Source organism: Corticium candelabrum, chromosome 1, assembly GCF_963422355.1.
Source record: "Corticium candelabrum chromosome 1, ooCorCand1.1, whole genome shotgun sequence".
NCBI lineage: Eukaryota > Metazoa > Porifera > Homoscleromorpha > Homosclerophorida > Plakinidae > Corticium > Corticium candelabrum.
Window position 1 is genome coordinate 7,308,706 of NC_085085.1, and position 25,679 is coordinate 7,334,384.

At 45.3% G+C, this 25,679-nt stretch overlaps 4 protein-coding genes across 6 annotated transcripts in view; all 4 read left to right on the plus strand.

The window, feature by feature from the left end:
• Positions 1–3,868, plus strand: part of LOC134180313 (RRP12-like protein) — a 34,531-nt gene extending 30,663 nt beyond the window's left edge. Inside the window, exons 33-38 of the mRNA XM_062647448.1 lie at positions 212–344; positions 412–542; positions 639–732; positions 3,255–3,328; positions 3,393–3,475; positions 3,542–3,868. Of these exons, the coding sequence (XP_062503432.1) occupies positions 212–344; positions 412–542; positions 639–732; positions 3,255–3,328; positions 3,393–3,475; positions 3,542–3,668 (642 nt within the window). The 3' untranslated portion in view covers positions 3,669–3,868. The remainder of the gene's footprint in view (positions 1–211; positions 345–411; positions 543–638; positions 733–3,254; positions 3,329–3,392; positions 3,476–3,541) is intronic.
• Positions 3,677–5,226, plus strand: LOC134189697 (uncharacterized). Its single transcript, XM_062658093.1, has 3 exons — positions 3,677–3,688; positions 4,338–4,684; positions 4,953–5,226. The coding sequence occupies exons 1-3, from the start codon at positions 3,677–3,679 to the stop codon at positions 5,224–5,226; spliced, it is 633 nt and encodes a 210-aa protein (XP_062514077.1).
• Positions 5,227–6,536: 1,310 nt separating this feature from the next.
• Positions 6,537–8,920, plus strand: LOC134192711 (probable serine/threonine-protein kinase DDB_G0291350). The gene is made up of 2 exons (XM_062661464.1): positions 6,537–8,520; positions 8,576–8,920. Exon 1 carries the CDS (start codon positions 6,565–6,567, stop codon positions 7,477–7,479), a length of 915 nt encoding a protein of 304 aa, XP_062517448.1. The 5' UTR covers positions 6,537–6,564; the 3' UTR covers positions 7,480–8,520; positions 8,576–8,920.
• Positions 8,921–9,171: 251 nt separating this feature from the next.
• On the plus strand, positions 9,172–17,037 carry LOC134179971 (uncharacterized). Of its 3 annotated transcripts, none has more exons than XM_062647029.1 (10): positions 9,172–9,402; positions 9,465–9,580; positions 9,889–10,074; positions 10,259–10,351; positions 10,466–10,563; positions 10,661–11,157; positions 11,228–12,262; positions 12,320–12,366; positions 12,491–12,796; positions 16,342–17,037. In XM_062647029.1, exons 2-10 carry the CDS (start codon positions 9,505–9,507, stop codon positions 16,968–16,970), a joined length of 2,967 nt encoding a protein of 988 aa, XP_062503013.1. In that variant the 5' UTR covers positions 9,172–9,402; positions 9,465–9,504; the 3' UTR covers positions 16,971–17,037. The 3 variants fall into 3 exon arrangements, with proteins under 3 accessions (XP_062503013.1, XP_062503007.1, XP_062503020.1); XM_062647023.1 differs by having other exon boundaries at positions 9,172–9,388; XM_062647036.1 differs by lacking the exon at positions 9,172–9,402 and having other exon boundaries at positions 9,471–9,830.
• The last annotated feature ends 8,642 nt before the right edge of the window (positions 17,038–25,679 follow it).

A 25,679-nucleotide genomic window follows, 5' to 3' on the forward strand; every position in this document is an offset into this window, starting at 1 on the left:
TGAAATGCGCCAGGTACGCCCCTGACATACACGCACGCACACACACACACACACACACACACACACACACACACACACACACACACACACACACACAGCTTTTTTATATGCTTTATAGATTTATATTCATTCATTTACATTTATTCTGTACATTAATTGATTTTTTACATTTACATCTAATGATACGTGTATTCTTTGTTCTCTTGTTAAGTTTCAGAGTCGTAACGAACAAGCTGCTGGAATTAAAGGAAAGAGAAAGAGCGACCAGCAAGCGTGGATTCAAGAAGGACCGGAACATGAACCCATTGACTTGCTAGATCGCAGTGTTGTTAAGAGAGTTGTTGGTATGTTGCGTCTCATTTCATTCAGCATGATTGTGTCGTATAGTCTATAACTATGTGGCTATTCTAGCAACTGATCCATTTTTAAGTCAAACGAAGCCTCAGTTAGAACAGTTTGAAGAAAGCTCAGATGGAAAATTAATCATCAAAGATGCGGAAAATGACGTAGTGGATGTGTCCTACTTTGGCAATGTGGAATCAGTAATTTATTTTTATTATATACTAATGACAATCATGAATTATATGTGCTTGTCTGTTTTGGAGGCCACGTTGACGTATCTCCATTTTTTCTTATAGAGTTCAAGAATTTCTGACCGTAAAAGGAAGCGTACTAAGAGCGGAAGTGAAGATGTGACCATAGATCTGAAGGAGACGGTAGCGAAGAGACCTTGTAAGTATATCATATATGCCGTGTTTCCACAAGCGCTGGAACCACTAACTAGCAACTGCATTTAATTTAAGCTAAACTGGTTTAAAGATTGAGTGTTTACCACCTGCACTAGACCAGTCATCTTAACCCGCTGTTCCTAAGCCTTGTCTCTAATCTTCTCTAGCTATGTATAATTGCACTAAGCGCCATTTTGTCCCGTCCCGTCCCTACGCACGCAGTGCGGCGGGACGGACGGATCGGCGCACCGACGCTGCCGGACGGGTGCGATTTCGCTCGACTCGCCGCACCGGACAAGACTAGCGCGAGAGAGTCTGGGGACGAGGCTAGGTGGAGGCTAGTATCTATAAAGTCTGATCTGTCTGTCTGTCTGTCGTGGTTGTTCATTGACTGTTATTGTTATGCATATGTAAAGTTAGCGATTGTTATTGGTAGAGTAAGAGTTTAAATATAACAATCTGTCCGTCCATCTGTCTGTCTGTCTGTCTGTCTGTTTGTCTGTTTGTCTGTAACGTCAATCACGCCAAAACTGCCGGGCCGATCGCCACGAAACCGTGCATGAAGACTGCGTTCCACACCACAATGCAAACGCACGCTTCAGTATTTAGACGGTCTCCTCTCTAGGAGTTGACCCCCAAGTGTAATCTCACGACGACATGACCGCGGTGCGACTTCGAATTTACGATCCCCATGCACATGCCACGAGAAAATCTGTTTCATGCCTGGGTTTCGCTCTAACGGTGGTATGGAGTGTATTCTGTACGTACTAGCTGACGCAAGTGAGTGGGACATCTGTTGTTATTTTTGGACAGTGGCAATCAAAACCATCTGGCTATCTTCCCACAATCACATTATCTACCAAGACACGGGCCGTGCATGAAGACTGCGTTCCACACCACGTACAATATTACAAACGCACGTTTCGGTATCTAGATGGCCCCCTTTTGAGGTCTAGCTAGGGTTCGGAACCTCTGTGTTCGTCGTGGTATTGTTGTTGCTGATGTACCAAGTGGAGCGCGTCGTTGCACCGTTAGACCGTAAGGGCGCGTTTCCACTAGAGTCTAAACCGGTTTAACAAGTGGTTTAAGCTAAACTGGTTTAAGAATTGACCTGTTTCCACGTGCGTTAAACCAGTTATATTTTAAACCTAAACCGCTTTCTTAAACCTACTTCAAAGTAGGTTTAGCGAAGTGGTTTAGGTTTAACTGTCACGTGACAGCAGCGCGCTATTTTAGATGGCTTCTGACGACGCTCTCTTGGATAATATTGACTATTTTACTGGGATAGGATTGCGCTAGAACATGTAAGGGTCGCTAACTTGGGGAAAGAAATCAGCAGCTACGGAGAGAGAGAGGACGGTGTCCTTGGTCATCGTCATGCAAACTCCTACCAGCAGATGCAGAATCAGTGACAACCAACAGTTGCTCTGACTTGGCGACAGAGCAGCCCAATACGTCAAAATAAGGCGTTCGTACCTACACAGTTTGTTTTGTACATCCCGGATGTGCAAGTTCCTAGTGGAAACAGTCGCTTTCTTGAACTGGTTTAGTTTTAAATGCGTTTAAGCTAAACTAGTTTAAGGTGCAGCTAGTGGAAACACGGCCTAAGATATTTCTAACGGATTCACATCTGTTGCAATGTAGCCTCGGATCCCAGACGTTTCTACAGGCGCCTACGTAAACAAGGGAAAGGGCCCTTTCCCCGCCTACTCTAAGCGCTTGTAGAAACGTCTGGGATCCGAGGTTAGTTGCAATTTGGGGTTTGAATGAGTTTCAAGTGAAGAAGCTAGAGCAAGGGTCGCTTGGGTTTAACTAGCGTCCGTACACGAAGATGTCCGTGACAACGCCGTTTTAATTCCGTTATTTTGCTGGTACTGTATGTACGCATGGGATTGTCTCGAAAGATGGAAGCATAATCAATGCTAGGAGAGAAATCGGCAGCTGTTGCTTGTACATGGATGCTATTTGAAGTCTCAGTGACAACCGACTGTTGCTCTGACTCGGCGACAGGACAACCCAATGTATCACAACAAGCGTCGTTCGCGCTAGATTTGTCCGGATACCTCGCATATTCCGGAATCCGGATACTCATGCATGCAAGTTCGTAGGGAAAACAGTCTCTTTCTTGAATTGTTAATTTATTAACTAAGTGTCTGACTAAACTATCTAGACGTGGAAATAGTGGAGACACGGCCTATTATTGAGTACCGGTACTGCGTAGGGCTACTTTGATTTAGTACATCCGGGATTCCGCGGTTATTATTCATCAGATTAATCAATAATATGTAAACATGGATTTTCGCGAGCTAGAGTGACCGACTTATGTGTGACTTGCTGGTATTTCACAAGGTTGCGTGCCTAACTAAAGCATGCAATGTCAACACCATTAGAGACACGCCTCTGCACGTCTTTGTACTTTCTGCACGACTTGTGGCTTTGCTTTATACACAAACAAGTTTTGCGGTAACGCCGGGAATTACAGTCTGTTGTTTGTTGTTTCTGTGCATGATGTGTCTGCCTTTCTAGATTTGGGAATTCATAGGACACTGCCAACAGGGCAAATGAAGTTTCCGGATTATGGAGTCGAGTACAGAGCAAAGGTCTAGTGCTTTACTTTGATAGAGTAGTTAAATTCTATGATCGTTGCTGTCTTTGTGTATACAGAAAGCCAAGGGAGATATAAAGTTGAAAGGGAAGTCTGATCCCTACGCTTACGTTCCTTTCGATTTTGGGAAACTGAACAAACGGTCTCTGCGATCATATATCTATATGGCGTGAAATGTATGACGCGTCGGTACTTTGTCCATTTTTAGGAAACAAGCTAAACTTACTGGTCAGTTCCGCGGTGTTATGTCGGCTGCTAGCAAAGGCGTTCAGCGCGCTCAGAAAAGTCGCACTCGGTCACATATCCGAAAGAAGCGTTCAAAGAGTCAAAGATAGACGTCTAGATGAAACTATATGTAAGTGTTTCAGACATGCATAAGTGACAGTATCGAATAGCCGTTACAGCGGTGTAACATTCGAACTCAACTATAGAGTCGCTAGCGCTAACCGTATGGCTATACAGTACGTACTTGCATTGCATGCATGCTAGCTGTTAATTGATATTGGAAATGTGAAGAAAGAGAACTGCTGGATAAGAGGAATTGTCAGTGGCGGATCTAGGGGTGGTATACCAGCAGCCGGTGCACCCCCCATTTCTCAGATATACCTAGCTTTCTCGACTAAAAATAATATACCGGCAGGGTCTGCATGCACGCGCAATTGATGTACAATCTGCATTGCGACAGTAGTTTAGGTTATATACATTTCAAAGTTCCTGAGGTCTAGCTGTTGATCTTTCAAGAATCCTAACGTTTCGTACGTCAGTGACACTGAGTCTGACTCACCATCTACAAGTTAGCAGGCCCGGATCCAGATGGGGGTTCAGGTAGTTGCAACCCCCTCTTTTCTGATAAGCGTGGCTCAATAATTTCATTAGAAAAGAGAAAGTTAGTAATGCTATAAATAACTGCTACCAGGTCAATCCCCTCTTTCAAAAATTCCTGAATCCAGGCCTGAGTTAATAATTGGAATTGACGTTTGCTGCATTCGCTGTTATTATAATAGATTGCCGTCACACCATCTCTAGCTATATACGACTTTGGCCGCCATCGCGAGGCAGAAAGTTCAAACTACGGTAACCTTACAACTAGTACTAGATTACAATCGATTGTCAATGTAGTTCACCCCCACCACCCCCAATCCTCACCACCCCCAATCCCCACCACCCCCAATCTCCACCACCCCCAATCCCCACCAGCCCCAATCCCACCACCCCAATCCCCACCACCCCAATCCCCACCACCCCAATCCCCACCACCCCAATCCCCACCACCTCCAATCCCACCCCCAATCTCCACCCCCAATCCCACATCACCCCCACCTCACCCCCAACCGCCACCTCACCCCCAACCGCCATCTCACCCCCAACCGCCATCTCACCCCCAACCGCCATCTCACCCCCAACCGCCACCTCACCCCCAACCGCCACCTCACCCCCAACCGCCACCTCACCCCCAACCGCCACCTCACCCCCAACCGCCACCTCACCCCCAACCGCCACCTCACCCCCAACCGCCACCTCACCCCCAACCGCCACCTCACCCCCAACCGCCACCTCACCCCCAACCGCCACCTCACCCCCAACCGCCACCTCACCCCAACCCCCACCCCAACCCCCACCCCAACCCCCACCCCAACCCCCACCCCAACCCCCACCCCAACCCCACCCCAACCCCCACCTCACCCCCAATCCCCACCTCACCCCCAATCCCCACCTCACCCCCAATCCCCACCTCACCCCCAATCCCCACCTCACCCCCAATCCCCACCTCACCCTCACCCCACCTCACTCTCACCCTCACCCTCACCCCACCTCACTCTCACCCCACCTCACTCTCACCCCACCTCACTCTTACCCCACCTCACTCTTACCCCCACCCTAACCCCACCCTAACCCCCACCTCACCCTATCCCCACCTCACCCTATCCGCACCTCACTTCACCCCACCCTCACACCCACACGCACCCGTTTCCAAATCCTGTATCAGCCCCTGAACAATGTAGTTTTACATCGTTCAAATGACATTTTTTTATTGTCTCAACGCATCAAACATTATGACAGTTTTGCTGTCGATTCTCTTTACATCATGCTGCAAATCTGGCGCTTAGTATATAGTAAGCAGTTTAAAAGTTTAAAAGTTGTTTAGCTTATATAAGATTTCATAAGTCAAACGAAATTGTGTTTAGTTCACTGGTCCGTTCTTCTCACGAGCAGAATAGATTATTAGTTGTTAGTTAATTCATTTATGAATCTCGCGTATTGATAGAAAAAGACACACTCCCCGTGTAGCGCTCAGTGCCGGAAACGGATTCGGTGCAAATCCAATCAGAATTGGGAGAGAAACGCAAGCGCTAGAGGAGCGGTTTCAATCGGCCAGAAATCTTCCATCGCTGGAAGCGTTAAATTGCAAAGGACGACGACAGGTGCAGTCCACACAGCACTTGTGCGGGCGTGCGTTTCGAATGAACCGGAAGGTGTAGCGTTCGCTTCGTCGAGAAATTTTACGCGGTGGTCGATCCCTCGAGAGGGGACTCCGTGCTTTTTGCAAAATTCTGGCCACGTCACTGTCGAGCAGCATGGATTCTGCGTGCGCGAGCCAAGCTCGGGGGAGATCAGACGCGGAGCGGCGGAGATACGCCCGGTCGCACATACATACATACAGCAGACAGACAGACAGACAGCTCTCCGCTCCCTCCCTCCCTCCTCCCTCCCTCCCTCCTCCCTCCCTCCCTCCTCCCTCCCTCCCTCCTCCCTCCCTCCCTCCTCCCTCCCTCCCTCCCTCCTCCTCCCTCCCTCCCTCCTCCCTCCCTCCTCCTTCCCTCCCTCCTCCCTCCCTCCCTCTCCCTCCCTTCCTCCTCCTCTCCCTTCCTCCTCCTCTCTCCCTCCCTCCTCCCTCCTCTCTCCCTCCCTCCTCTCTCCTCCCTCTCTAAACATCTCGAGTAATGACGCCACATAACAAAACTATTTTATGTTTACCTTCTTCAAAACTAGCAAAGAATGATTCGAATTTACCAATTCCTAAACGATTCAGCAAAGGGTAAGGGTGGTGGAGCACGGACGGACCGACGGACACTCAAAGTACCCCTGACGCATTAGAGAAACCTCGCAAGTCAGTCTGCAGACAAAAAGCGGAAGCTGACGGTCACGTGGAACACGCGCTCGTGCACACCGTTGTACTTGATAGCGTGCGTTAAGCAGTACAGTAAACTATGCTGACAGTGGTTGGACATCATGGGTGCTGTTTTGACCAGATTGTTCTGTTCTTCCGTTAAAGTCAACAATCAGCGTTATTATGAGGTAAAGAAAATAGGGGAAGGAGGCTACTCATTTGTTTATCTTGTTAAGGACGAACAAGGCGCTTTGTTTGCATTGAAGAAGATTTCTATCGAATTGCAAGAGCATCAAGAGTTTGTCAGAGATGAAATACTTTCGCATCTTTCCTTAAAAGGGAGGCGAGGAGTGCTGCAGCTTGTTAGCTACGAAATAAAACCGTTGATTCCTGGAAGAAGTCAAGGTCTTCTTGTTTTTCCATTCTACAGTAGAGGAACCGTGCAAGAATTTGTAGATAGATGTCCAAGTGTTGGTTTACCGGTTACTGAAAAGCTGATTCTACGATGGTCTGTTTCTTTGTGTCACGCAGTTGCCGCTTTTCATGGCCATAACCCTCCTCTTGCTCACAGAGATATTAAGCCTCAAAATCTTCTGCTAACTGATGATTTACAAGAAGTTGTTCTTATGGATTTAGGTAGCGTAAGCTCTGCTCTAAAACAGATCAGGTCTACTCGTGAGGCACTGCAGCTAGAAGAAAAGTGTTCTGTACTCTGTTCTGCACCATACAAAGCACCAGAGCTGTTTGCTGTCAGTGCTTGGTGTGACATCACTGAGAAAACGGACATCTGGTCTTTGGGATGTACCATATATGCTATGGCGTTTGGCCAGAGTCCTTGTGATGGATCAGCAACATCTGCCTGTTGTGGATCTGTTCGTTTTCCATCCCTGCACAGCTATAGTGAAGAATTTGTTGATTTCATCAGATGGATCCTTGCTATCAAACCTGAGCATCGACCTTCAGTTGGCCAGATTATTGATCATATACATACAATGGCTAGTTTTTCAGATGAGATCATTGCTGAGAATCTTACCTAATGGCAATTTGTGACAGAGTGTGAACTATGTAGTCAGTGCCTCTAATTTAGAGGCATTATGTGTTAACTTCATTAAAACAATCATTACTTTAATGTAAATGAAAAATTTGAAATGTCTTAGTTGCAAGAAAACTCAGATTTCTGTTTATTAACTTGTGGAATTTCTGGCATGTAACACAGTTTGTGATCTTCATGAACCTTGCAAAGTTTAGTTCATAGCTAGTCTACGTTCTTCAGCCAAAGATGTAATACTTTGTGACTGTCAAGACCAGTTAGATTGTGCAATGTTGTTGTTGTTGTTGTTGTTGTTGTTGCATGTGCGTGTGTGTGATGTGATTGAATTTAGCATCCCCAAGACCAAGTACATGGTAACAGGAAGATTGAGGAAAATGATTGTGTCTGTTGTGCTCGAGGGAGGAGACATTGAGATGGTAGATGAGTTTTCTTATCTTGGGTCTCAGTCTGTCATTACCAGTTCTGGGCAAATGACTGCAGTGCAGAGGTAGACAAAAGGGTGGCTCAAGTGTCAAGGGCTTTTGGGGATTTGAGAACAGGCTATATTTATTGGCAAACAACGAGAAAATCTACAATGCATATGTTAAGTCAGTATTGCTTTGCGGAGCAGAATGTTAGGTCCTTCTCAGAAAGCAAGAGAAGAAGTTGAACACCTTTCACTATTGATCCATTAGAAGTATCTTGGGCATTCTAACAGGCAACAGTTGTCTGAGCACGTCACAATGACAGAAGTGAGGAGGAGGCAGGAAAGATGAGGAGACTGCATCTGGGAAGTCAAGAAGAAAGGGCTTAAATGGTTGGGACACCTAGCAAAGATGCCAGACCATATATATGAATATTGAAATCTACCTTATTTGAATGGTTGCCTCAACCTTGCCCCAGATGTGGTCCAAAGAAGAGATGGAGAGATGGGAAGAAACTTTAAAGACATTGAAGTATCAGAGGAGGAATGCTATGACGAGGCTGTAAGAGTAGGATGGAGTGCATTATGTCGTGATGGTTTTGAACGTTGGAGAGAAAGACTGGGGTATGTGCTTTGGTGGCAGTCAGAGATGTGATGTGTGAGGTCACGTGTGCTCCAGAACCATGAGAAGACAAGAGTGATAAGGCGAGACACAATTGTATGCAGCCAGAAAGAATATCTATAAGTGAACAACAAGGTGTGGAGTCGTATCTCTATATGCTTACAGAAAGAGAATTCGAACATTTTGAAGGAGAAAGTTTCATCCGTATTTGGAAAAGGAAAGAAAGATCCAAACTCTACTAGTTCTTCTATTGTTCGCTGTTGTAACATAGATTCATTGTAATTGTTGTACGTTGGTAGTTTAATTAAGGTTTGCTGCATCATACTTTTTCTTTGAAGAAGTGTTTTCATGGAGATTGTGTGTTTGTGTTTTCATGTGGAAGTATTAATATATAAGTAACACTAGCTGCTAGTCACCATGTAGTAAACTTAGTCTAAATTTTATATATCTAGAGGCTACGTACTACATGTTTACAGCGATATATTCTAGCGATTCCAATAACTCCGTAGACCACAGTGCGTTGATTGCTGCGGTTGCAACTAGCCAAGTGAACTTGTAAATGACAATGACGACGTGCTGTATCTATAAATAATAAGCATTGCTACGGTAGGAACTACTGTATCCGATTGGTATCACGTGAGCTATCTATACAGTGTTCGGTCTGGTAACCATTCCGTTCACTGTACACTCTTTGAACGTCATTTGACCTCGTGTGTACAGACGGCAGCTAGGCCTATACGGGTGGTCTTCAGCAGTCGAACGAGAGAGAGACCCCACTGATTCAAAAGACGCTAGTTGTTTACATTATTCGACGAAGGAACTTCAATCTATCGTTGTCGAGCTGTCGGAATTATTACTCAAGATAAAGACGTTAGAGCATGCCGGTGGCACCTACACTTCGCTAGACGTCAGTCAAGCAAGTCATACATCTTTTGTTGTTTTCTAGTTAGTATTGTGATCTCTGCTCGCTTCGAACAAACAATTTGATGGAGACAGAGCACCAACGCAGCGACGAAGACGCCACTATGCTAGGGGCGTTTCAACATCCGACATGTGTGGTTGGTAAGAGGAAGCTTATGTTTTCATTTCGTTCCGCGTTTACTTTGGAATGCAGTGAGTAGTCAGATATCCGCCGCAGTTGTGTAATCTCGTAAGCAAGTTAGTCAGGCATGCGTTGAATTGTATTGTATTCAGTCCCTATGAGTGGCGGAGACGTAGGTGTTGCCGGTAGGTAGAGTGATGTGTACGCACTCGGCACGATTCGCAATCGCTTGTGGGTACTTTCCATCTACAGCTAGCCTCAGTTCTGGAGGTGTGTCGTAGAATAGACTGTACACTGTGGTTGACTGACGCATGGAACCGCAATGTAGGTGGGCAGGAAGACCGAGAGTACCTTGCAGCCGGCCAAGAGAGTGATTCAAGGAGCCATCAACGAAAACAAGTGCAGCAACGCTTTCATTCTCACAATGGGAAAGATGCCATTAGGGCGGCACCGTGGCGAGAGAGACGCATGGTGGACGTCCAAACATCTCATCTTGGAATAGGATCTAGGCGAGGTAAAAGCTTACACGTGTGTGTTTTGTTAGGTGTGTGGAGATGACTATATGTATATATGTCTTGTTGTGTTTGGTGGGAGAAAAAGAATCAGATTGCTGATCGTTTAGATTCACTGTTGCTATACAATCTAGATCTAGGTTTGTTTGGAGTAGAACGTTGACTTAGGTGATTGTTTTTGTATAGGCGTGGACATTTGGTCCTCTGACCAAGTTGCAGACTGGCTGCTCACTGTTTCTCCAGATCCATTGTACATTCAATACGCAGAAACTTTCAAACGTATGTATATGTACATGCATGTACAGCTACGTATATTGTTTATGTCACCACAAACTAATTACTGGAATCTGATTATAATAAGTATGAAGGCAGAACACCTTAACTGCATTTCAGGTCACCGCATACGAGGTGCCAACCTTTCTAGACTTGACTTTCGTCTTCTAACATGTATGGGAGTTACATCAGTGGGACATCAGATAGACATTCTCCAGGTAGGTGGCATTCTCTAGCAATGGTCTGCTCATAATTTCTAAGTGTTCATGTGTATTCTTGCTTGGCATAATTATTGTGTCTGTTGTCCACAATAAGGCTATCGACAGGTTGTTGCAGTCATCTTCCACTGACACTACAAGAAATTCCAGGCCATCTGGCAATTTCAGTGGTTTCTCTAGGCCACCGGGACATGTGAGTTTGACTGGTGACCAAACATTCCTGAATTATGGAGACAGTACAGAGACATGTGATCGTTACCCTCAAAACGTCTCACAACACCGAGAAAGACAAGCGTTTGTGTCAGTGAGAGGTCGACCAATACCGCAACCAGCTGTCAAAGACAAACGCTACGCAGAGTCTCTTCCTGGAGAGTGGAATCGTGGATATCACCTTACTCCAAATCCTTATCATTTTGACAGGGAACCATTTAGAAGTGCAGAAGTATCCCGTGGAGCACGTTCTATTGGTTCTCCTGATTCTCCTTGGTTCTATTCTTCGGATGATGATCGAACTTGTAGCCAGTACTATTCACGAGCTGGCAGTGAACTTACGTCTCCTTCATCTTCATACTCAGATGTAAGGACAAGTGGCAGGTATTCCAAATTGTTATTTTGCTAGAATAGCAAGTAATAGTTTACCCAATTGTGTATCTTATTCATGCAGGATGCGAGTTACAAGTCCATTGGCAAATGATCAATGGGAGACTGACGGAAAATGGTATGAAGACAAGCAATGTCGTTCTCCTAGAAGACATAACGGCAGCAAAGTGAAAGACAGGGGAAGCGAAGAGGTTCGTTTAAAGCGTATAGACGGACAAACCAACTCTTGCTACAGTCAAGACAACAGATTTAGCAGAAATAGAGCAAAACCATTTAGGGAGCAAAGCAATAATCAGTCGCATCAAGTCTTTAGAAGTCACCCTGGATACGAGCAAACAGTTGACGTTGATTCTCATTTTGGAGCAGTTATTAATGAAGATCAAAGAGAGAAGACGAGAAATACTTACTACAGGGATGTGGCTGAAACCAGAGAGGCCAATTCACTCAAACAGCAACACCCAGAATACAGAGAAGTGAGTGTAGATGACGCCATTGGCTCTATAGATTACAATAAGCATATGAAGTCAAGACCGGGTAGCCAGCGAGGCACACCACAATCCATGCGCAGCATCAATCCATTTGACAGGTTTAGCAGTCTTAGGGCAGGTGGTGTCAGGACTAGTAAAGACAAGTCTTTACGTCAGGTTGTGTCTCGAAGTCTCACTAATGGGTCAAAACTCTATGCTGATGTGGAGGAAGACAAATGCAAAGTAACTGAAAACGAGTTTGAAGCTGAATGGGCAGTGGCTTCCAATGAGGCAGCAGTAGATTTAGAGTTAGTTCCTATGCCAACCTTGTCAAGTCGATCAAATGTGACAACAGATTCTGGACTGCCTCCTTCTCTACGGCAGAGCCCCGTCAGAACACAACCTGACTCTCAAGACAAAGCAAACGTTTACCTGGCAGGGCATCAACAACATGTCAGAAGAAGTGTAGAAAAGCCGGTCAGACAAAGGAGAATGAGTGAAGGGCAAGAAGAACATACAAGAATCACACAAGCACAAAACCAAGAAGTGAAATCAAGAAACTTGGAAATCCCAATAGAAGGGAACAGCCAGCCCAGTTCTCCAATGGAAGATACCAATGAATCACACACGAGGTAGATTGTTTGATGCTACAGATATTAGAAGTGACTATGAACGGTTTTTGTTCTTAGACATGTGAAGTCAGCATCGCGCCTATTACAAGCTGAATACAACAAAGGTTGCAATTCTCATAAACTAACGAAAGGACTGACTGATCATGTTATAGAAGAAATAACTTACTGAATCCAAACACAACAAGCCTTATGTAATTAAGCGATTGTCATTGATTTTAACTTGTTTAGGGTTGATGAAGCACTCTCATGTGAAGTTTACCCTCAATACTTCGTCCATTGATACTAAAGAATTTGTAGTTCATCGATTGGCTGCTATTCTTCAAGTAAACAAAGATCGCCTGATGTCTAACGTGACCAGTACAGAGTCACCAAGTGGAAAGTGTGTGACACTAGCACTTGAAATGAGTGCAGTGCGTCAGTTAAGACAAATTTTAGAGTCAGATAAGGATCAACTTGCTCCTCTCAATGCAATATCTGTTCAGATTGGCTCTGATCAGGAGATGACTCTTCAAAAGCCCCGATCATTGATGAAAGGTATACAGAGTGTTAGCAAGAGCAGCGGAGCACTCCAGAAAGTGGTGCGGCTTAAACAAACTGATTAGCCCAACACCATTTGCATTATGTGATATGATGCAAAGGTGGTACGGCGCTTGCTGTAATGCTGTACCGGCTCCGCCGCTCTTGGTTAGGCAGTGATGTGCCTTCAGCTGTGTGAAAATGTAGTCATATCAAACCGGCTGTCTGCTTATCATGCAGTTTGTTTACAAGATGTTTTTGTTGGCAGTTTGTATGGTGTGGGGGTTGATGTGTTGTGAAGTCTCTTGGTGTGGTGTGGTGTGGTGTGGTGGTGTGTGGTGGTTGTGTGCGGGCTTGGCAGTGGTTTTGGTGACAGTGATGGCGTATGTTGGTGGTGGTGGTGGTGGTAGTGGTGGCGGTGATGTGTGTGTGTGTGTGTGTGTGTGTGTGTGTGTGTGTGTGTGTGTGTGTGTGTGTGTGTGTGTGTGTGTGTGTGTGTGTGTGTGTGTGTGTGTGTGTGTGTGTGTGTGTGTGTGTGTGTGTGTGTGTGTGTGTGTGTGTGTGTGTGTGTGTGTGTGTGTGTGTGTGTGTGTGTGTGTGTGTGTGTAAGTAAGTGTTCTAATTCTATTGTTATGCATTGCTGCAAGTAGCTGCAACCAGCTTCCAGGTCATCTTGTAGTGATATCAGGGCTCGAAAGTTTACAGCTGACAACTAAAGTTTTAGTCTAAGTCATTAAATGATGACTAGCAGGGCAAGACCAATATTCTAGAAAGGCCGATTTGTAATGGATTTCTCGGAATGCAGCTGTTGAGCATGTGGTTTCTTTCACCATCCAAAATAGACAAGTAGAATAGCCTGGCAGGCCAGGCTCTTCCATGCAGCTGCTTAAGCAATCCCGGCAAAAACTCCTCCTCCCGTGATTCACGTGACTTTAGTTCAGTGACTAGTTGCAATTCAAAGCATTCCTCAAGAGTCATCAGACACTGATTTAAGTTAATTAGCTTGACACTATATATTGTCCTCTGTGCTTACCAACTACTTACCACCCTGCAAAGATTTCTACCCTCACTAACTCTAACTATCGGTTCAACACCTCGTTTCCATTTGGTTAGCAGTACTATTGTTAGATTCTTTCTATTGCAAGTTTCTCGATCCCTGCCATTGTGAGTTACTGAATACTGTGCTGTATGCTTGCACTGCATTGAATTAGAAGCCAGTCAGTCTACTTTTAGTGGTAGAAGCAATGACAATATCATGCAGTATTGTGATACCGTATTTGCCCGTAATATCGCCCATACTGAGTAACGCCCATGCCCGTACATACGCCCATGTGCAGCAGGTCAGATCTTTCTGCCCAAAATGCCCATACTCAAGTATACGCCTAGAATATGCATGTACAGGATAGACAAAACGGTGTCCGCAGAACATCCGTCTCCGTCTCTGTGTGTTTGATGAGTTGGTGTCAGTATTGAGTGAAAGTGCTTATTGCTATAGTCTCATTTCTTTGTTGCAATTACTGATACTGATGTTGTTGACAGGCTTCAGGCCGACGACTCTGGTATGCTTGTGTAGTGTTTAGTTTCTGCGTGTATGATGATGCTGTAGTAAGGATACCAGTACCTTTGATCTTGCAAATGGATAATTGCAGGCATCTGTGGTATTCTGTCTTCGAATGTTCAGATGATGACTGGCCAAACAGCAGCATTTTGTGACCATGTATATGCCTGGGACCAAAATAGCTCTCGTATACGCTCAGGCCCTAGTATACGCCCGGAAAAAGTGTTTCCTTTCTATACGCCCGGAAAAAGTGTTTCCTTTCTATACGCCCGGAAAAAGTGTTTCCTTTCTATACGCCCGGAAAAAGTGTTTCCTTTCTATACGCCCGGAAAAAGTGTTTCCTTTCTATACGCCCAGGACTTTATTATGGGCGATTCGAATACTCTATGTAGCGATATCTATGGCAATATCTGTGTTCTGAACCCTAAACTGCAAAACCTGATTGTTTATAAAAAATTGTAGCGGTAACACTAGTCCCCATGATTGATGTCAACATGACATCTTGGACTAAAATTTGACGACCAAGTTTTTTAAACTTGTCAAATGATGACGAGTAGTTGGATCGATTTTTCGAGCCCTGGATATCAAAAGAGGTGACAGTAGGTAAAAATTGTGGTATAGTCACAACCGTTGTTTTGTTTTAACTCTTTTGTACATAGTCATAATAATATAGATCTTATGAGAGTGGGTAAAAAGTTTTAGTTAGGATTGCTCATAGAGATATGTATATCATATTGTGTTCTGCGTAGTTTTACAGTGTCCATGAGTAGCTTTACTTAAATTAGAATGTGTTAACGTAGCTAATATCCAGAAGAGTACTCTTAATTGGCCTCACTTTGTTGCCCTTTGATGAAGTCTTTTGGAGAGAACGGTGTAGAACGCTGTCGTTTGTCTTTTATTTCATCATATATTTTAGATGTTGATGATAAATTAGTAGACCTTTATGTTAGGCGTACTTGGACCAAACTGTGATTGTGATATATTCTGAGTCAGCCAGTGAATGTGTCAAGTGGTTTTCTTGTTATGATATCATGAGCCTTTGTTTTACACTTTGCGATATCAGATGTCTTCTTTGTATGCATTGCCCGGTTAAAGATTATGGTATATGCAGTATCAATTTGCATGCAGACACTATTGGATTTGTATGTGTATGGTATTAGAGAATTAACACACCAGCAAAAAATTCTAGAAAGCGTGAACGACTTCTAATTCACAATTTGCTCCTGGTAGTCGCAGGCTCTCGTTAACATTGCAGCGATGCTGCTAAATCGATATAGGTAGTAGTTCTATGCATAGTGTGTCATCACGTTACACAGTGGTTGTGCGATGGGAAAATGGGAAACATACGAAATCAGCTGGAATGTTACATTGGGCACTTGCCAAACAAATTATAGGAATCCGGTGTCGTTAATCACTCTCTCTTCCTTATATGGATCGATGTCGGATAGAAGACACTTCGAAGGACTTTTCACTTGCGTGTCGATCACTGAAAGTGGACCCATGCTTTATTGAAACTAACATTGTTACATTACTTTTCATTTGACAAACACAACTGGAGAATTCGGCTAACAATGAGCAAAATGTGAGGAAGTACTAAGTAATAGTCTAAGGCTAAGTAAGCAAACGAATTTGATAAGATCTTGTCTTTATGTATATGCATAGAAGATGTATAGAGTAATCCTGAAATGATACCAACATACCACAGTAGTCTGATTTTTGATTCCTAGGTACAAATTCATATAGAGAGTATGTCTGATCTACAGATGACAATACCACTGAGGGTTAATTAATTAATTAATATAAAATTACACAATAACAGCAGATGTGCATGCAGTCCTAGCTGACAAGAAACCCTACCCTGGAAAATCAGTTTTCGTGACAGCCAGCTTTAGCATTACTTAGTACTGTACCTATGTGTAAACACCATGACTAATGGACATGTACGGCAGTATGTAGAAACTTTGTTGTTTGTCACTTGCTTACGTATGTTATTGTATCATTACAGCCTTGGAGAACAGCAATCTTCGCATTCAAAACTGTCACTTCTTGAAGATCGTGGTCGTTGGTGATGCTGCGTGTGGAAAGACCAGCTTCATTCGGGCGTACGTCAACGACAAGCGTTGCACGGGTGAATATAACCCAACTGTTTCTGACACCTTCGATTGCTGTATCAGCATTGGCAAGGAACCAGTAATGCTGCAGATTCATGACACGGCTGCTTTAGAAGGATATGAAAAGTTGAGACCAGATGCGTATCGAGGCAGTGACTTGATCGTCATTTGCTTCTGCATTGCTCGTCAGTCCTCTCTACACAACGTAGAAGATTACTGGTGTCCTGAAATAAGGTTACATAATCCAACCGCACCTATTGTTGTTGCTGGCTTGCAGAAAGATTTACGAGACGACTATGAAATGTCATCTCAGGTTTATCGCACTAAGTATCAGCCACCAGTTAAGGCGGAGACCGCTAAACGAATAGCTGGAAGTGTACACGCGCTCTGCTACAGGGAGTGTTCTTCTGTAACTATGCAGGGGGTAAAAGAGCTGTTTGACTTGATTGTTTATACGGCTTATGAACATAAAAAACGTCAGTTTAGGAAGACTGACAGCAGAGCAAAATGTAGCGTTTTATAGTTGACTTCCTGGAGTTAGTTGTGTATTATAATGGGTTTGTTTCTCAATTCAAGCTTAATTATTATAATGGCGGTTTACTAGAAGTAAAATGGTGTAAAGTCTAGGTTTGCCAGATAGATTAGGCGAAATTCCTTCTAACGCAGTGTGGCTGACGTAATACTATACACTTGTTTGGTACACAATGGCTACAGAGGAACTAACAAAAATATTTTGACAGCACGTGCACGAATTAAGAAACAGAGCGACCGATTGACACAAACAGACCGTTAGAAGTATTCGTAAAGTCAAAACGTACATACTGAATGCAATATTTATTGGAATAATTGCTAGTTGTGATATCGGTCTCGAACAATTCTAACCCTAACCCTAACCCTAACCATTATAACCATAACCTTAGCCTTGACTCATTACCCGAGGCCCGAATATCCGGGCTAAGAGTATAGTAGTCGTCCGGCCTGCGACCTCGATTAGCGCAGATGCAAAGATATTTCGACCAATAGACGAGAAGTGGTGTCATTACCGACCAATAGACGAACGTGATGTCATCATATGGCTCCACTTCTCTTTGTTTGGTAGCTGCTACCGAGATGCCGACCATCGGTCGTCCGTCCTGTACATGGTGTTTAGTCCTTTGCTTTACATACGTAAGGGTTCAGCACATAGAAACAACGCCTAGTCTACATTTGCACGTGCATGTTTTTCCCACCAACAACCAAGCGTCTAGCTAGAGAGCGAATTCAGGCGCCAATCGGCACGTGTAGCTGTACCTGACTTGTAACATTTTGCTTGTTCCACAGTGTTTCTGCATAGTGGTTCTGCAGTCTGACAGCTTGAATTTTCGGTATTAGTGGTTGAGCGACCGGTGTGTTGTTGCAAAAATCACTATATAATATATATATATATATATATATATATATATATATATATATAATATATGTATATATATATATATATATATATATATATATATATATATAGTGTCGTCTTCAACAGAAATTTGGCCCTACGCGGGAATTTGCGAAGGGGAACGTGCATTGTCCATGGCAGCGCGTCTGTTTGTCCGACGAAGCGACTGACCTGTAAGTACGTAAGTCTGGAAACGCTTTGCACTTTGTTTAGCTAAACGAATGCGTTCGAAACCTGAGCTGAAACGAGTGGTTGGGCTAAAACCTCAGTAAAACATCACGTGACGAGAAATGTGATTACATACACCGGCCGACGGTTTAACACTGTAATGTGTTTCTCTATTCATTTAGAACGTGAGTGTCATGCGTGCATATGCATGCAGGGCCGTACGAGCCGCTCCGCGCTAATTTTTTGGGGCTGCGGTTTGGACTTCATTTTGACATGCCGTATCGCAGTACAGTAGCGACCGGCAAGGCTGCCTCTAACTTGGAATTTACAACTGCGACTGGATCACTGACATCCATGCACGGACATTCTAACATCTAACACAACTTTTCCTCCCAACAAAATATTTGTAAAGTTTGTATTTGTCTATTTTTGTGTTTTTAGTTTAGCAAGTAATATTACAAATCAGAAAAATGGTCAGAACAGAGGACAAGGGGAGTCTATGCTAAGCGCAGAAATTGTAATGATGCTGGTTTTTGTCCGGGTTACGGTGACAGAATCGCTATTTAAAGGCATCCATGTAGACTTCAAGATGCTAGACGACACCTACTGACGTACCAGTCGTCCATTATGTTTCTCGTACGTATCGTGACCGCCATCTCATTCGCGATCTTACGGGCGTCTGCCGTCGACCATGCACTGCGTTCAGTTGGCGACGACAAACTTCCAGACCACAAACGACGCAGCCGGATAATTGCATAGATTGTAAGAATGGAGCAAAACAGAGAGTGACTTTACCGGGGACTGGCAATCCGTATAACGTGTGCAGCAAGCTGCGAAGAGCAATCTGTAAAGATCGCGCCGGAGGGCAACCACCGAACCGATGGTATTGATCCGCTCTACAACAACCGCACACTGGACACGCCGAGGTTAGGAAGATGTTGACGTTCAGGTGTCGGCAGTAGGAGATGCATGAATATAAAATCCATATTTCGTATTTCTCGCGAGTACGCGTGTATACGGAGTGGGGAGGCGAGCAGTGTGAAGAGCCCTCCACGCCGGCTCCCAGTCACCAAATCAAGGAAATGGAGTCGGTAGTCTCCACCGAGCGGCCGCTAAGGGAGCATGCCTCGTCACGAAACTAGGCGAGGAAAGGATGCATCCAGTGGCATTGTGATTCAAGAGTTAATTTGATGGTTATTTCAAGTGGGCGGGATGGGCCTTGCAGAAGGTGAAACCACGTGCTCGGCACCGCCCTGCGTATAGTAAAAACGAGTTGTCGGTTGATAAGGCGCATTTCGTCCAAACGATTCCGCAGAAGGTTTCTCCATCTCCCACCGTTTCTCAGATCGGCTGCTGTTTGTTGTTCCCGCTCTAGCTAAAACGACAGAGTTGAAACGTCTCCCTCCACTCTCAGGCACACAAGAGTTGCCAGAGAGAGGTTGCGCTAAAGCTTTGATGACGGTGATGGGTACTCTCCTGTCCGCTTCGGATCCGTCGTAACTTTGCAAGATATTTGTTGCAAGGATTGCAGAATAGAATGGCGGAAGTCCTGGCGCGATCGGCGAACAGTGTACGTCGACGGACAACATGCACGATAGTCCCGAAACGGCTCCGCCGCACGATCGAGCGGCGAAGTATAGGTTATCGCCCGCGTTCCAGAGCAATATCATATTTATTGCCCGAGCACCGTTTATTGCACGAGCCGTAAACCGACTTTATATAATAGTTACCGGCACGTGGCGCCCTACCCAATGAGCGTTCGAGTAGCTATATAGTTAGCGTGCCTGGTTTGGCGGCAGTTTCAATTAGTCAAAGATGGCTTACTTTCGTCCGATTCACCTGACTGGTTGGAGCAATATTTCTCCATTTCCATTTGACTCGTTAGCAGATCAGGCAGTCCAGATCGAGCAAGGTCAGTCAGTAGGAGAAATGATTCAGATGTACGATCTCTCGTCAGCTTCCATCTATTTCTGCCGACATCGCTATTACTAGTTCAAATGGTCCTACTGCTAGCTCTGCAGGAGAAGTGCTATATGACCTTCCTGATGATCTTCCTGGTGATCTTCTGAGTCAGCTAGCCATGGTTGATCCCACAGATGAGGAAAAGGAAAATTCAAGGTTCTGTTGGACCTCGACTCAATCTATTCAAGAGACAAAAGAGAACAGAATTCCGTTAAATACTAAGAAAGCCACCAAATGGCAAGTAGGGGTTTTAATGAGTGGCGCCAGTGTCGGTCTCGACATACACGCGAACAAGTACCTGCCCTGGCAGAGGTGCAGCTCAACGACGTCAACAAATGGTTCTCTATGTTTGCAGTCGAGGTTCGACGAGACAAAGACAAACAACCGTATCCACTTGGAACCCTTTATCAGATCTTCTGTGGATTGTACAGATATCTTAGAGTGAACGGACGGGGTGAAATAAATTTTCTCGATTCCTCAAATACTGTTTTTCATCACTTTCAGTCCGTCCTTGATGGTCAAATAAAACGACTCACAGCAGAAGGATATGATCGACTACCAAATCAAGCCAGGGGTCTAACGTTGGATGACGAAGACAAGATCTGGCAGATGAATATCGTTGGGAAGAGCTCAGCATCAGGCTTTCAAACAAACCATCTACTACTACACCGCTAAACGTTTTGGTCGTCGGCCAAGTGAGCAGCGCGAATTGAAATCCGGTATGTTTACTTTTTCGGCTGACCAAATTGGTGAGTACGTGCAGTTCAATGAGCGTTCTGCTAAAAAATTATCAAGGTAGGCTCAAGCAGAAAAACCTTGTTTCGAAAGTACAACGTCACTATGCTCGATCTGGTGATCCTCGATGCTACGTACAACTATTAATTAAAGTACTAAATTTCCCTTATTCCAAGTGACAGTGAATGTCTTTACATGAGACCTCTTGCTGGATTCGATATGGAAGGCAAGTTGTTGGACGAAATACCCTTGCTCAGATAGTGCCAAATGTTTGCACAGCAGTGGGGCTAAACGGTCACTTCACTGGACGCTTCCCAAAGGTCAGTTTAGCTACTCAGAGGTATGAAGCTGGTTTTGATGAGCAGCTGATACAAGAACGTACAAGTCATCGTAGTATCGGTTTAAGAAGGTACAAAGGGCTTCAGCGGAGCAGCAAAAGGGTGGATCGGAATTCCTAGAGACAATTTGAAAAGCCCGTCGGCCTGCGTCTACCAAAAAATTTGGACGCCATTCAAGGTTCAACTTTGTCATTGTCGTCACCAGAAGAGCGTGATCAAGGTTCCACTCTTCCGGTGTCATCTTTTTCCCTGTCGTTTCCGTCAAAGTCTGGTACACTACACGCTGACTCGAGCACCCAGCCATTTGGTGATGAAAACAAGTCAATACCTCAAGGACTCGGCTCTGCGTTGTTTACAAACTGTTCTATTGCTTTCAGTTTTATAAGTAGGTTGTTGTGATGTTGCAGTTTGCGTTAGGTTTCAGTATCAGGGACAGTCCAATGCAGTAGGAGCATGCTATAATTGTATCATTGTGAGAGCGGGCAATAACTACGGTATGTGTGCAATAACTACGGTATGTGTGCGATAACTAAACTATGCGGGCACTTGATCGAATACAGGTATTATTGCACCGTTTTCGAGAACGATCATTGGGTAGGGTCACGTGCCGGTAACTAAGTATTCCCACTTAGCTGGAACATCGTTGAGAAGACGAGCAATCCACTTCAGTTGGAACGCGTCGACCTTTTCCTCGACAATTATGCCCCCGAGGCTTCCCCCTGCCACCGGGCGGTAACAGGTCCGGCGTTTAACATATTCTGTCTGTCCGTCCCAAACGAACCTCCAGATCGCGGTGTTCAACCGATCAAGAAGTCGCCGAGGCGGAGGGACAACTTGTGCAACATACCACCGTATGGATAATACAAGCGTTTTGGCGGCAGTGGTCTTGCCGACGAGTGAGACACTCCGATTCTTCCAAGCACGAAGGGCGGCGTTCATCCCATCAACAGCTGCCTGCCAGTTGTCTTCACAGTTCTGGATTCGTTCCGTCGCGGATACCTAAAAGATGAAGATCACCACACGTGTATTATAGTCCTATACATAATGGGCGGTTCACACCGGTTTCCAAGAACCGAGAAAGAGTCCGCGAGATTTATTAGCAACGTTGAGTCGAGCACCGCTGCCGAGCTAGTACGCACCAATGCACTCTCTATGGACATCGACGTTCTCGTCCGATGTGACGACGACAGTGGCGTCGTTGGCATACTGACTGACTTTGAGATGGTCATCTTTCTCCGGCTGGGCGAGTCCGTCGATCCGAGATGACCGAATCAAGCAAGGAAACGTCTCCGACACGAGGACATACAGAATAGATGACAGCGGACATCCCTGACGCACTCCACGACTAGGATGGATACGTCGCGAGAGCCAGCCATACATAATAACGTGGGTGGACTGGAGATGTCCGTGTAAAGGCATTTGAATTAAGCGTCGACGAAAGTAAGGTCCAAAATAGAATCGCTGTAAAACGCGGTCCACGAGCGACCACGACACGCGATCGAAAGCCTTCTCTTGACCGAGACTAACCAAGGCTGCCGGCTTTTCGGCTGCGTCGCAGTAATCGACCACGTCCTGCAACAGACGACAGTTGTCTCGGATGCTGCGACTGGGTACGCTGCACGTCTGATACAAATGGACTACGGACGGGACGCCAGCATCGATGTATAATCCTGTTGGCCAAAACTCTGGTCAAGATCTTGTAGTCCACGGTCAGCAGCGATATGGGACGTCAATTTCGAAAATCGCGGTGGTCATTCTTCTTATAGAAGACGTATAATGCCCGTTTTCTTACTGAGACTGTCACAATCCACGTGCTAACAGAGTTGTGTACGGGTACTGTCGCTGGAAGGAGCTACACCGGCGTTTTGCGACGATTGAACTCATGTCAGTAAGACTGAGTAGGGCGTAGTTTTTACCGGTAGTATAAAATGATGATGATGAGAGAAAGTTGAGTTAGTCTGTGTGAGTTGAGTGGAGAGACGGCTAGATTTGCTGCTGAAGTTATTAGTTATTCCTTAATCGACTATTGAGTTCTCAGTATCTCTCAGGTCGCGTCACGATTCTAAAGAGCAATCTGAAACCGACACGCTGTGCGCTAACTTACTCTCGCGCAGCCAGCCCCTTCCCTCTTTGACTTTAGTTGGCGGGGAGAGGTCTGGTAAGGTTTCTTTGATGTCTTGGTTCTGCCGACCCCAGCATTCCATGGGGTATAACTGATGGGAATGCACTACTAATCGCTTACCATGCCTATAGCAGGCAGCCACGCAGCCTGTGAGAGCAAATGTACTCGCCTAGAACAAGAACAAAGTCCAGCAGCACCTGCAGCAGAAACAGAAGCAAAAACTTCGCTGTACACGCGGATACTAATTAGTAGTGCGTTCCCATCAGTTGCTCGCTTATCTCAATTAACAGATTATTATGTCTTTATGCCTCATGGAATGCTGGGGTCAGTAGAACCTAGACATCAAAAGAACCTTACCAGACCCTCTCCTCGCCAACGGAAGTCAAAAAGGGGGAGGGGCTGGCTGCGCGAGACTAGCCCTAACTTCCCATTTGCGCGTAACATCTGGTGGCTCAGGCGGGAATGTTAGAAGTACAGATCGAAGCAAGACGGTTGATTGTAAGTAATAGATGATGGAGCGACTGATTGAACTAGGAGAGAAGATGAACTTGGAAGGTGAGAAATTGCATGCATGAGTTTGTCCGTGAGCAGCAAGCCATTGAACGAGAAGATCGAGAAAGACCAGGAGAGAAAGATGAGAAGATTGCAGTTAGAGGCAGAAGAAAGAAGAGACAAAGATGAGCTGAAGTTCAGAAAAATGGAGCTAGAGATGAAGAACGGCGTGAAAGTAACAATAGCACATGCCGAAGTGAAGCCGGAATTGGTCGCTAGAGCAAAGCTACCAAAGCTGCCGCCATTTAAAGACGGAAAGACGATTTGGATAGTTATTTGCAGCGGTTTGAACGATTTGCCAGGACCAGTGTTGCGGAGAAGAGCAATTAATGGGCGCCAGCGCTCAGCACATAATCGACAGGTAAGGCTCTCAAAGTTTATTCGCGCCGATGCTGTGACCACTGACTATAGACAGCTCCGAGAAGCCATATTTAGACGGTACGACTTGACTGAAGACGGGTACCGATTGTGATTTAGACACAGCCGTCTTGAGCCGGGAGAGTGTTCGGAGCAGTTAATTCACCGATTACGAAGTTATACATCGGTATGGATGACCATTTTCCGGACAGCGAATACGACCGAGTCCATTAGAGAGGGAGGAGGGAGGGAGGGAGGGAGGGAGGGGAGGGAGGGAGGGAGGCAGGGAGGGAGGGAGGCAGGGAGGGAGGGAGGGAGGGAGGGAGGCAGGGAGGCAGGGAGGCAGGGAGGGAGGGAGGGAGGGAGGCAGGGAGGCAGGGAGGCAGGGAGGGAGGGAGGGAGGGAGGCAGGGAGAGAAGTTAGCTAACCTTGACGACTAGCAGGGTAAGATTCATGACGGCGCACAACAGACTCTTCAACGTAACTGATTAGTTATGATTCGAACTCAAGACACGTTTCTTGATGTTCCCAAGAATGAGCTTCCATCCGATAGTAATGTTCGGTGCCTGATATGCAAGCGTTTGGGCCATCGCGCTGTCGACTAGCTGCAGGCTTCGGGGTAAAAGATGCTTTCGATGCAACAAACTTGGCCTTAAGGAAAGCGATGTTGGGAGCGCAGCGACTTCCAGCCCAGACGATGGTGTCTTGTGTGCGTCGTCTATAGTAACGCCAATATAGACGATCCACGCCCTCGTTTCCTCTCTTGCGATAGGGAGAAATAAGACGATTTTTTGCCCTCCTTAAACCATTGTATATACGCGAATTAAGGTAAAGTATACGTGCACCCGCGACTGATATCAACTGCGGCTTTGGTCTGTGGTGTAGGCTCGAGTCGAGTATCCATGCAGCCGGTCATCTCCACCCAGGAGGATAAAGACCGGCCGGAGACATTCGCTACTCAAACAAATCGTGTGTGCGCGCGCGCGCGTGTGTGTGTTTCTCTCTCTCTCTCTGGTGTTTTCTCCGCCCGATAGCTGAATTGTAATTGTAATTTCTGATAATTACCTTAATTAATTTTCCGGGCCTAGAACGGGCTAATTAGCCAGATACTCATATGCATTCTGCAACAAATTGCAATTCCTTGCCTTAGGAAATAGAACCTATACTGTAGTCTTAGGCTCTATATCTATGCCTAGACACCAGCTATCACTCTATCATTTTCAAGCGAAGATATTGCTCAAAAGGTTCTTCTTTGTTGCTGCATCATTTATTTCTCTGATGGAGCACTGAAAGAATCACTGGCATAGGTATATCGAATTTCCTGTTAAACAAGTGTTAAGAAATGCACAAGTGGAATTTGTTCATGAAGCGCCAGCTATTCTAATTAGCTGCAAAATTTGTCTTCCAACATAGTTGGCGGCCATCTGTTAGTAGTAGTATAGTGTGATGTGTGAGTTTGTGTGCTTGGTGGAATGTGTGGCATACTCATTTGGTGTTGGTGAGTGGCATACCAGTACAGTGGAGTCTCAAACAGAAATACTACGCAATTGATCCATGTGGTTAGACGTA